This window comes from Nipponia nippon, unplaced genomic scaffold (genome assembly GCF_047370975.1).
Source record: "Nipponia nippon isolate SJK-2023a ecotype South Korea unplaced genomic scaffold, ASM4737097v1 scaffold_1, whole genome shotgun sequence".
In the NCBI taxonomy this organism is placed as follows: Eukaryota; Metazoa; Chordata; class Aves; order Pelecaniformes; family Threskiornithidae; genus Nipponia; species Nipponia nippon.
In genome coordinates, this window is record NW_028262290.1 from 66849909 (window position 1) to 66862620 (window position 12712).

A 12712-nucleotide genomic window follows, 5' to 3' on the forward strand; every position below is an offset into this window, starting at 1 on the left:
GCGCAGCCCCTCGCTCACGCCCCTCTTGCAAGACTGGTAGAAAACAGAATGAAGGCAAGAAGACACATGGATGAAGATAATGACAGTTTAGTATGGAAAGCAAAAGCTGTGTGCAAAAAAGGGAATTTATCCACTACTGCCCATCAGCAGGCAGATGTTAGCCACTCCCAGGAAAGCGGAAAAAGAGCTTCAGCATGCTTAGCAGTTGCTTGGGAAGACAAATGGTGTAGCCATGAGCATCCCTCCTGCCTCGTGCTTTCCCTGAGCTTTAGCTTTTTTTTTTTTTGCTGAGCATGATGTTGTATGGAATATCGCTCAGGTCAGTTTGGGTCAGCTCTCCCGGCTGTGCCCCCTCCCAGTTTCTTGCCCACTCATTCAGGGGAGAAGGGGGAGCAGGGCAGGGCATGAAAAAGAGAAATCCCTGGTGCTGTGCAAGCACTATTCAGTAATAGCCAAAACATGAGTGTGTTATCAACAGTTTTAATCACAAATACAAAGCCCAGCACCATACCTGCTGCTGTGAGGAAAACTAACTCCGTCCCAGCCAGATGCACTACAAAAAGTCAAAAATACCTGTCTCCTTACTGAAGGGGTTCTCAAGGATTCTCTTTAGGTAATACAGAATCATGATCATGTCCAGGTTTTTTGGTTGTTTTTTTTTTTTTTTTTACTCTGACAGTTAAAAGAGTGTAGTCTTGATTCCATCTAGGCTTTTTTATGCATCAGCTGAATTGTTTATATTCCAAATAGTTACACCTATATATGCTTATTGATGGAGTAAGATAATAACAAGTTTAAATGAAAAAGTAATTTAGCTTACAGAATATCCTGTAAAAGTTGATGATACAGAAACATTGTTACTAGGTAATCAATCTGTTGATTGAATCTGTTGTTGAGTATAAATACCTTTTCTTTGTTGGTGGTGGTGCCTCTGAATTTAATCCTTACGTAAGATCTTTTCTCTCCAGACTGAAGGGTTTTTCTTACTTGTCTTGATAGATATCTACCTAGCAGAGCTCACAATCTTCCCCTCCTTTCTTAGCTACTTTTTGCCATATTACCCAGGTCCAGATCTGTTGCCCAAGCATTACCTTTGATTCTCATTCCTCTCTAGGTCTTCACAACCAGGTTGACTTTATAGTTTTTTGTATTCTTTCTGCATAATATTTCTAACGTACGTACCCATACAGTTAAAATTTGTCATCTTGTATCTTAACTTACATAATTGCATTTCTAAGTTCACGAGAATATTGTCTTGTAGCGATAGAAGTGCAAAAGGCTCTGTGTCACTGTTGCCTCTCCATTTTTTTTAATCACATCCAACACAAACCATTTGTCTTTGCTTTCATGATAGAGTGCTATAAGCTGTAAGCTATGTGCCATTGCTCTGATAGCAGTCAGATATTGATATCTACTGCTGGTCAGTCTGCATTGGCAGCCCTTGTTGCCTGCTGACTGAGTCATGAAAAACAGCATCGCTGTTGTTTCTCTAGTGTTATCTTTAACACTCTGGAAGAATTCCCCAGAAAATTATTTTTGTCTGGTGTCCTACTCAGAATTCTCCAGTGCTGCTTTACAAAAATTTGACAAAAGTTAAGCTGCTGGTTTTATTGAGACCACAGTCTATGATACGGAAAAATACTGTCATGCTCTTCTGTGCTCTGCCATCTGGTTGTGTCCATTTGTTGTCTCCTGTTTATAAATTAATAAAATTAAGGGCCATCTTTCTGTTTGATGTTTGTATAGTACATAGCCCATTGGGATTGTCAAAATAAACAATAAAAAGAGCTCAACAGAATGCTGAAGAAGTAGGTTGGGTTTGCAAGAGTGACAGTTATGCACAAATTGGTTATATCTAATATTGAAATCCATGAAATACAGTGAAAATGGAATTCATGACATATTTAGAAAGTAAGCATGTGAAGTAGAGAGAAACTCTAATCTGGAGATCCTCTCACGGTCAACTTCCTTTTCCACCTTTCCAGATTCAGCAGTGCTTGGTTACATGAAAAACGTTGGGAAGATTTAAGGAGAAAAGAACAGAATAAGGTTCCATTAATATGATGGAAGCAACTGCTTAGTACTCTCTGTCTATTTTGTATCTCTTCTCTTTATTTATTCTTCATGGTAAGAGACATGACATTTATTTATACAACACTTTCCATTATTGCCTACAATTCCATTGTTCTAATTGCTGCAGAAAAATGTGTAGCTTCTCTTTCTTCTGTGTATTGTGCTTAAAATATTAATATAGTATGACAGTTTAATTATAGCTAGTTTTACACCAAAACCACTTAAAATCTGAAGAAATGATGCTCTTGAATGTAGGCAGAAAGAGGCCTAGAAAATTTTAGTTTAAGTGGACAAAAATTTCAAAACTCCTGAGTACTTTTAGACTAGAATATCAATAGTGGCTTTGTCATTAAAAGATTCTTTACCATTTTGCAAAAGTAACACTTTTGATTATGGGGATATGTTCTGGGGAACATCAGTGACTTTGAGCGAGGAGTTTTAGGAGTCATTTATTTAATATGTTGTTGTGCTTTTAGAAGGCTTGAAAATTAGCTTTCCAGATTACATCAATAAATTATAGGTAAAGTGAAGAAGCATTTGTTTTCTTGTTTGTCCATTTTGTTCAAACGGGTTTTTCTCTGATGGAGTTAGAATTTCAGTAATAACTTCTGTGCATATCATCATTCATTTTTAGTCATTCTTAAAAGTGATTCTCGTAAAGATCACTTCTGAATTTTTGCAGTGGGCTCTATACTCCCCCTGCTGAACTCTTTGAACAGACAGAAAGTAAGCATATTATCAGTTAGCTTTCTCCTGAGAATTATTAAAGCTAGGGAAGAACATAAAACTTCACTTTTCACTGTAATGGCTCAGATAAATGCTTTTGAATACTTATTAAAAGACGTGTTATTCATGCTTTGATTATTGTGGTTTGTGTGTGTAACAATGTTAACTTTGATTGTATTTTTAGTTAAGAGAGTCATATTTATCAATTTTTTATGTTTTTAATAGATTATCTGTTATCGTACTAGTGGCTAGCTATAGTAATGAACTATACTATGTTTCAAGTATGTTAATTTTTTTTCCCTAGCAAAACATGGCTAACACTACTGATATCTAAGACTGATGCAGTTTTTTAATATGTGAGACAGGCAACTTGATTAGCATTTAGGTACAGTATGCAAAGTATGTAAATGTTTAACTTCAGAAAACTTACATTAATCAAATATTAGGACATTTAAGTTGACACTGTTAGACGGTAAGACAGTAAGAAACAAAGAATCAGGGAATTGCAGAGTTGAGGTTACTACTGCAGTATTAATTTAGCCAGATTGCACTTAGGAAATATGGTTAAATATAACTCTAAATGTATTTTTTTTTTTATCTATTAAATAAAACATACAGAATGGTCAATTAATATTTGGATAGAAACCATAACTCTGGAATTTCCTGACTTTCTGCTGCTTGATTTATCATTCTGAACATTAGATGTTAGTTTTCGATGTAATAGTTACTGCATTTCAAATAATGCAAATACAAGTGATTTTATGGCCTATTTGCGTACCTAGTGAAGTTAAGAGGAAAAATTGCAATTAGTTTAGTGAGAAAGGGATCAAGAACTTGCTTTAACTGTTAACAAGATGCACTGATCACAATCTCTTCCTCCTCTTTCATAAGTATATTGTAAGATATAGTGTAGCTCTGTGTTTTCAGGAGGATTGTTTTTCTCGGTTATCAGGGGTTAAAATCTACTCTAGTGTTGGAAGTTAAAAATCTCAGGACTACAGTCCTTTTTTCTTTTCAACAGGCTTCCCATGACTTCAGTGAATTGTTCTGTATTGTTGGAGAGAGAACAGTAGACTTACTCCCTATAGCTTATTTAAGGTCTTGTTTTGACATTCTGCTTCTGCTCGAGATGTTTGGTGTTCTACATCCTGAGTTTCTGTTGTTTTATTGTTTATCATTTTCTTCAGAGATACCTCTTTTTTTCAGGAAAGTGAAATGTAAAGTTTGTATTTCATAGGCCTTTATGATATTTGCCATTTGGAGACCTCTGCAATGCTAAGATGATGTTCATTTTCACCTGTTCTGTTCTTTTGCCTAAGAAAGTCATGAAGAGAAATCTGTCTAGAAAAAGTTGAGGAGAGAAGAAATTATCATAACACAAAACTATATAGCTAGGGGCCTTAAAGTGAAAGTAATTTAGCATCTTTTTTAAGAAAATGTGATGAAAGTCAAGTTATATCTATTAACGCTTATGTTATGTGGTCAAATGACTAATCGTGGTACTTTAAAAGATTTTTTTTCTTTTTTTTAAATTCAAAATTAAGCCCATTACAAATAGATGCATTCAGTAGAAGTACTCTCTACCTTCCTTCTATCCTGTCAGCTAGACACCTTGACATATGCTTTAGAAATTCTCTGATAGTCATGTGGTTTTAAAATGCTAGAAAAGTATTATGATGAAAGCCATAAGATGAACTTGTGCAAAAACAGGAGTGTTCTAGGAGAAAAATATGAAGGTATATACGTTGTGTTCAACTTAGAAAATCAAGGAAGAAGATCTAGGTATTTTCAGAAGAGCCCGAGTTAGTCTTTTAAAGATCTGTGTAAGGAGCCACTTGCACAACAGACTGGTAAAACTACAGGGTATGTACCAAAAATCACGTCTTGTACAATGATTAAGTAAGTATAAAAAAAAAATTCCATAAGAAATACTTGAAAATAGCCTATAATGTAACAAAAGTATTTGGTTGTAGAGCTATATTCTACTGAACAAGGCCAGTTTATTTCCTTATTATAAGACTCAAAAAAAAAAATCTGTAAACATTATGTAGTTTTTCTCTTCAACTTAAATATTTTTTTAATTTTGTATTTTTTTTAAAGGAGGCTGCACCTACAGAATCTCTGCTTAACTGGCAAGACTATGAAGGACGAACTCCCCTTCATTTTGCTGTTGCTGATGGGAATGTAGCAGTTGTTGATGTTCTGACCTCCTACGAAGGCTGCAATGTGACGTCTTATGACAACTTGTTTCGAACTCCCCTTCACTGGGCAGCCTTACTTGGTAAATTGGACAATGCTGAAGTCATTTAATTAATTGATTGTAGTGTTTAATCTTTGTCTCTGTTTTTTATTTAATTCCAGGCTGGCGTTATGCTAACAAATCTCTCAGAACAATAATAGTTTCTTCTAGAGCAGGGTTAGAAGTTTGTGTGTAGACTGTTTTTTTAGCTTCAGATTCTCCAAAGCATTGTAAAATGCATTACTTCAGCAAGCTATATATGCTCGTGATTTAGGTACAATTAGAGCATATTGAGATGTTCTTGCATATGTAGCTTTGTTCATAGGTTAAAAAAAGCCTGGGTACTCTAGAGCAGTGGTGTCCGAAGTGGGGTGTGCATGCCCCAGAGTGTATGCAAGACAATCCATGCATGAAGAAAATACCAGAACTTCTGTTTATATTTATTCATCTGAAAAAATAAGAAAACTTTATTTAATATACGGATTGATGCTCGCACCCTCACTTGGTCCATGTGTAAGACGGTCACATAGGGTTTGAGAGGTGCCTGAGGGAAGTGAGTGCTCCACAACGCGGAGGGGTGGACAGTGGCATCATCACTCATTTGTTCACCTTCAGCTTATTGCGATGTATTGCAGTTTACATGTGTCCGGTTAAGTGGATTTATGGATTATATTATCTAGTTTTTACTAAACTACCCCTCACCAAATAGACAAGTGACTTCAAAAGATTCCCGCAAAGAAACCACAGATAATCTGATAATGCCAGGACAAGCGAACAGCAAAAAAAATGGCAGAGCTGACACTTCTCCTACTCCTAGTACAAGCTCTTCATCAGACCACATGACAATCTAATAAAATCTGACAAGTTTTATTCAGATAAAGCTTTTTTCTGTTCAGATTGCTACCCTGAGACTCAGATGCTCTGTAAATTATAACCTTGCATATGTGAATTCTGCACAGTTTCGTTTTACAGGTTACAAAACTGGATCTTTGCAAAACAGGTAAAAAAAATTATTAAATATAAATAGTCTAAATACAGGGAAATGCAACTCATAAAATGACAGGCGCAAAAATAGTATGATTTAGAAAATTATCCTCCTATTTTCCGTTCTCCTATATGCAGGAGGGAAAAATAAACACCATGTACTGGATAAAAAGAATCTTCAAACACTCTCTCTCCCCTTTTAACAGGCTTCATCCCCATGACGCTTTGGGACACCGCAGACAAAGAATGCCAATAAAAGAATCAAATTGCTCACTGGAGCGAGTTACTGCAACTCCAGTGACAATATACATGTAGTTTGATTATGTTTATTAAAAAAAAAAAAATGTTTTCAGATTTGCATTCAAGTAGGGATATTGAGTTTTTACAGAGAAACTGTGAAACATTTTAAGTGTCATAGGATCGGTCTCCCAAAGAAATAGTCATTATCACTTGGTTCTGTCCAAGAAGCAAAATTTATCGTGTTTTGAAATTGATTGTATTTAAGAGAGAAGTTTTGTCTGTTGGAAAAATGGATTGTCTAATCCATGTGGAATAAAGGGGGAAGATGTGCCAAGACCTCCAGAGTCCTTTGTGAACTTGATGAGGTCTCTAGGTGGCATATGCCCATGGGGAACTTCTGATGGTAAATCATGATTAATTTTTAGGGTTCTGTTTTTAGGTTAGATACTGGATGCTGTATATAGATCTCAAAGAGTCTAAAATGTTACTAAATGTGTTAACAGTAGGAGGTTTTAAGTAGTGCATGGATACAGCCACAAATACTCTGTTAAAGGTGATGTGTTGCATGTGGCTGCATCTTAGGGCATTGTTCCTCCTGCTACCTTTTCTTTTGTGTAGATAAAGGTCTCGGCCAAGTTACATCTCTTCTAAATAAACGTACTACAGCAATGACAGTTCTTGACCTCAAGAACTGAGTTTTAATGTTTACATTAATGTCCAAGTGAGATCCATCTTTGCACCCATTTATTTACTGTTGCACCCAATATAAATTTTTTTTTTTCAACTTCCTCAAGCCTTCTTTCTCACAGATAATTTAGGTAGACCTCCTGTCCTGATGACGGAGTTCAGTTACCCTTTTTCTAGTTGTGTGTCCTGAAAGTTGAGACAACTTTTTTTCCAGGCTCAGTACTCCTATGTTTTCCCTGCCAGGATTGCACTCAGAACCAGCTTCTTCCAGTGCACTTCAATTCACATCTTGAGATGGGAAGAGCGTAGCAACATTACATCTCTTCTTTTTTGTGTTTTTCTGGTAGGAAGGGGCAGAATGCTGTGATGTTCTGAGTCCAGACTGCTTGTCTTAATGGCTGAAAGGAAAGAGGAGCCTTCTTGTACACCTTAAAGCGCCTAGAAAAAAATAATCCCCACATAGCTGTTCATCCTTTTTGACCCAAGTTGACCATTTTCTCTCATTTCTGCTACTTCTGTACATATAAAGTCTGACAGTGCTATTCCACAAAAGAAGGCTTGCCTAGTCCTCCATCTCTTAGATTTTTAAAAGCTACAGACAACAATTGTTACACAGCTTCATTCTGTAATTGTCGGTGTTTTCATTAAAAAAAGTCTACTGCTAGTAGAAAGGTTTACCTACTTTTTTTCATTTATTCTAAAGTAATTCAAGTCAACTTTGCAAAAGTAACAAGCCGCAAAATTGATTGTTTTCCCCACACGCAAGATACTGGGAGATTTCTCCTTTTAAAATCAGAGTATTTTTATGTGATTTATGCCTAATAGTATCTCTTAAAATACAAAATCATTAAGATATTCCGTGAGCTGCATAGGCCTACAAAACAAAGAATATGAAAGGATCAGTTGACCTTAGTGGCAATATACTATATTGTGTCTTTGTTTTCCTATCTGTGAAGTGGATATAAAGTTTACCCACCCCCCCACCCCGAAATGTTGTGATTTTAATCTAAAAACATTCTAATCTGTTTTGATGGAAGGAATTGCGTGTGTCAGTTTGTTGTTTATTGCAGATATGGCAGCTGGTAGTAGACTAGCCTCCAGATTCTGCTATACACCTTCAGCTGAAATTTTGATTGAATAAAACCCAAGTAAAGAATTTACACTTAATTTCTGTAAAACAGTGTGATGTAGGATGAAATTGTCAATGTTGGTTTAGCCTGCCTTTTAATGTAGATGGACAAATGCTCATCGCCATCATCAGTCTGTGCTCACTTTAATCCTTCTGACTGACCTCTCACTCAAATGCAACATCTCAGCTGAATTATCAGAAGTCAGGCAACTGCGATATTAACATTGCAATGAATGAGTTGAATATTTCCAGAAAAAGAAGTTAAAAACCAATATGAATAGGGAAATTCCTTTGTTTAGGGAAATGCTCTAGCGATTTCTTTTAAATGAAACAGAAAATCTTTCCACATGTTCCTATTCATAGGTCATTCTGAGGAAAATGAGGATACAGAGTGTGGAACTGGAACACTATTGGGAATAAGGTGCATGCCAGGCTTAATAGTTCAAATATCAAGTCTTATGTTTCTCTCTTATGTTTAGACTATAATGGCTACAACACAAAAGTACTATTATTTACTGAAGTCTGTTCCTTCTGGTTTTGTTTGTTGGTTGGTTGTTTTTTTTTTTTAATAGGGAAGTGTTTAACTTCAGGATTCAATGCATATCTGGTTTTACTATATTATTTTTCTCAGGTCATGCGCAGATTGTCCATCTCTTACTAGAAAGAAATAAGTTCGGAACTATCCCATCTGATAGTCAAGGTGCAACACCCCTACATTATGCAGCACAGAGCAACTTTGCTGTAAGTAGCACATACCCTAAATGTGAAGTAAATATATTTTTCTGAAATATTTGTAATGTAACAAAGTGTTTGAGTTGTTTTTAAAAATCATATAAACACAGTGTTGTCTGTCTTAATTCAGAATTTTGCTCTGTTATGTGGTATAAATGTTGTTAATTTCAAACTACTAAAAATAGATTTTAAAAACCTAATTTGCTGTACAAAGAAAGGCCCTTTGATCTATATGTTTGCGTCAGAACACAGAATAGTCATTTAGGTGCTTCGATAGAAAGCAGAATGGCACCTCTTGTTTTACAGTGCTTTTGCTTTTTAAGCCTCATTATAGCAAAATCTAAGCAGTTATAAGGTATCTAGAGTAAGATCACCTGTATGAGTATTTGCACAGCTGCTCCAGTACCAGTCAAACCAGTCTTTGCCTTCAAGAAGGTGATTAGCGTATGAATATCTGCTATTATGAATGAGCCATTGTCTCATAAAGCATGGCTGAAGTGTGAGTACCTTTTGTCACAGTTCTCCGTGAACACTGTATTTTTAAAAGTTTTTAATATTTTTTTAAATATTTTTTAAATTCAGACAACAAAGAAGATTAGTTTCTCAGCTTAATTCTTCTATTTTGGTAGAATAGATAACTTTTTTCCAGAGCAAGATCAGATACAGTAGAGCTAAGTATAAAACTCAGCAGTTTAATGATTGCTGGTCATAGATGTTATTATAGAAGTAGTTCTCAAGCACTGGAACTTAAGAAGGCTTTTTTCATGCTGCTCTGTTTCTCATAGTTGAATTATGCCATGCATAGTAAGCTGAGAACTCCTAAGTTTTTCTTCAGCTGTATTGTTCATAACCTTCCTTTACAAAAAGGGTTATTTAGTGCCTAATTACTGTAGTTATGTGGTGCATATTGCAGCATTTTCTTAACAGGGATACTAATTTGGGTCTTTCTTGCCTACCCACATGTTAATTTTCATAAAAGAAGTACAATTTTAATGCCCTTGAGAACGATTCAAGTTAACAAACCCAGAAGTACTACTGAAAGAGTAGTAGTTCCCTTGTGAGAATGAGTTTTGGGGTTTTGGTGGGGTTTTTTGGAGGTGGTCTTAGTAAGACCATACAGATACTTTTTAAGTTCAGACTTTCATTGAAGCATATCTCTCTGTATAATTTACACCTTTTTAGGGATTTTTTTATTGATGCTGATTATTGTCCATTAAGTGTTATGGGTTTGGGTCTGACTCACATGCCTAAAATATTTATGTCATAAAAGCCTTTCTTTCTAGTTTGAATCAAACTCATGGGAAAGATAGAATGTTTTTATTTACAATCTGCTGACTATCTCCACATGCTTTTATCTTTTTTTTTTCTATATTGACACATTCCTAAAAAATGATTTTTTCATACTGACTTTCTTTCTCTGGGCTTGATTCAGTTGTATGAAACATCTTCATTATGTTGCTGCCTTTTGATCCCATCAGCCAGCCAAACTATGATATCATTTAGGTTTTTATGGGGAAATAGAGTAGGTGATGGAATCCGACATTCTTTTGTAATCTTGTGTACTTACAATGAATGTACTGTTTCCCATCTTACATGAAGAATCAAAACAGGAGAATCTCATTCAGATCTGCGAGCCTCTTTTAGCTGGTGATGTATCCAAGAGCCCCTGCTTATGCATGCCTAAAAAAGAGCTTCTCTCTTTTTTACCACTCTGGTTGTTTCTGAGCACCACTATTTGCTTTTTTTCTTGATTAGGTACAAATCCTTGAGTAATTCCCACCACTGCATTCCATATACATAGTCAAACAACAGGGTGGAGACACATCCGTGTTTGTTTTAGCAGTAGCATCTATATATTTATGGTTTGAGAGCCATGTTGTTGTTCTGTCAGTCTGCCCAAGTTTAGACAGGTGTGGTATGTTTCTCAGTTAAAATGCGATCTTTCTTAGTCCCTAACAAGAAGAAGAAAGTTTGTTCTTTTGTGTTTGTTATAAATATTTGCATTGCTTTCAGTTTTACTTAACTCAGTATCTTGTTCTTTGCTCTGTTTTTCTGTGGGTTACTTACTCTACTATGATATTTTTGGTTTTTTAAAGACTGAAGAGACTTAGCTGGCACTTAATTTATATGAAGAATTTGTGCTTTAAGACTAACTTATCCCCGCTTATTACAGAAGGAAAAGTTCTAGAAGACGACAAATTACCTAATATAACCACCCAAATAGGTTGCCTGAAATTTAGATGGCTTATGTATCCCGCAGAAGGTCCAAATAAACATCCTTTTTAAATTTTTGAACTTCATGTGTGAAGACAGATGCTCTATTAGTATTAATTTTAGTATGCAGAATGCAGGACTAAATATATTTTTTTTTTCTGAATTTTTCCAGAGATGTCCAAGACAACGCACTTCCCTTTCAAATATTTGTATAGATTGATCTAGTAAATGAAGTGTGGATACACCATCTTATTTTTGAATATTCAAAACTAATATTTAGTATTTTTCAGAGTTTCTCGAAAGCACAGAATGAAATGATCCAGGTTTACTTTTCTCCTTTACTCTTGTTTTTCAGCTTGCTTGGTTTTTTATTTTTTCTCCACTTTTTTAATAGAGATAAAATACATATGATTTTTCATGACAAAATACATGTAGAATTAAACTGATTGATACTTCTGTTTTCCCATTTCTTAACCATCCTGTTCTAATTTAATTTCATTTTGTTTTCAAGTTGTGATAACTTTATTTTGGAGAATAACTCTTACAGCGCTATGGGATTTTCTTCCACTTTTTCCCATTAAAAACTCTAGAAAAAAAGAGTGGTTGAAAGAAAACATTTCTTTGCTAAAACTTAATGGAAAAATAAAATTACTTATTTATGTTTGTAGGATGTGTGCCTTAGTATTGAAAAGGTCCAGCCTTCATACCGCTTTTCACTTTGCAGGATTTCAAGCAGTGCAGAGTACTGGTAGGGTGCTGAGTTGTTGGCCTAATGAGTAGCCGTTTGTGTCTGAGGTGTAGCGGTGGTCAGTGTGAGTACACAAAGCTATAAACACATGCTGGTTTGTGTGGAAGGCTTAATGCTTCCATTCCTCATTATTTCTGGCTGGACGTTTTTACAATAAACTGGTAGTTCAGATATGGACCCAAATTCACGAAGCTGTTAGGATCTTAGATCACACTAACATAAGATAAATGAGAAATTTCCTATTTCTTTAGAGGGATGAAATAATAAATAGTAGTTAAAAAAAATCCAAACTAATCAATAGGACTTAGGCATTTAAACACCTTTGTGATTATAAGCATTTGATTCCTTACAGCCAAGGAATTCTCATCCTACCCAGAGCAGTCATACAGCTATTTTGGGGTCACATGGGGGAAAGGATAAAATAGTGTTCACACTAAAATATACAAATAAAATAATGAAACCCACTTTTTTCAGTTTTTATTGGCTACAAGTGGCTCTTAAGAGATGTTTACCAGCTGTTAAATACATAGCCTTTGTAAGGCATTAGATAGAAAAGGGAAAATCTTCCCCTAATTCTTTTTCTAGTGGTCATGATTTCCTCTCCGTTCCTTTCCTGTGTGGCTTATTAAGAATTTAGCAGCAGGTTAAACAAGTGGACTTGTTTGCTGAGAGCTTAACACAAACACAGCATTTGAAGAAATAATTCTTTTTGCTTTGATTTAAATAGAGATTTTAGTGTAACAGTTACAGTGGAAAGCCTGGACTCAGGTGTAAAGATTTTCTTAATCTTTTTTTGATTTATAATATTTCAGTAATTAGTAACCTGTTAATATTATTAAACACTAGGAAATATGTCTGTGTTGCCCCAAAAGTCCTTTTTTTTTTTTTTTTTTGAATAGTCAAATGATTAGAGTTTGGCAAACGAAAATATTAAAATATT

General features: G+C 35.1%; 1 protein-coding gene across 4 annotated transcripts in view; it reads left to right on the plus strand.

The window, feature by feature from the left end:
* Positions 1-12712, plus strand: part of INVS (inversin) — a 103881-nt gene that overhangs the window by 51643 nt on the left and 39526 nt on the right. For 3 of the 4 annotated variants that reach the window (XM_087758308.1, XM_087758311.1, XM_087758318.1), the window contains 2 exons: positions 4900-5080; positions 8710-8819. In XM_087758308.1, coding sequence (XP_087614434.1) covers positions 4900-5080; positions 8710-8819 — 291 coding nt within the window. Of the gene's footprint in view, positions 1-1999; positions 2128-4899; positions 5081-8709; positions 8820-12712 lie in introns of those variants that run through there. The other variant, XM_087758324.1, reaches the window with a different exon arrangement.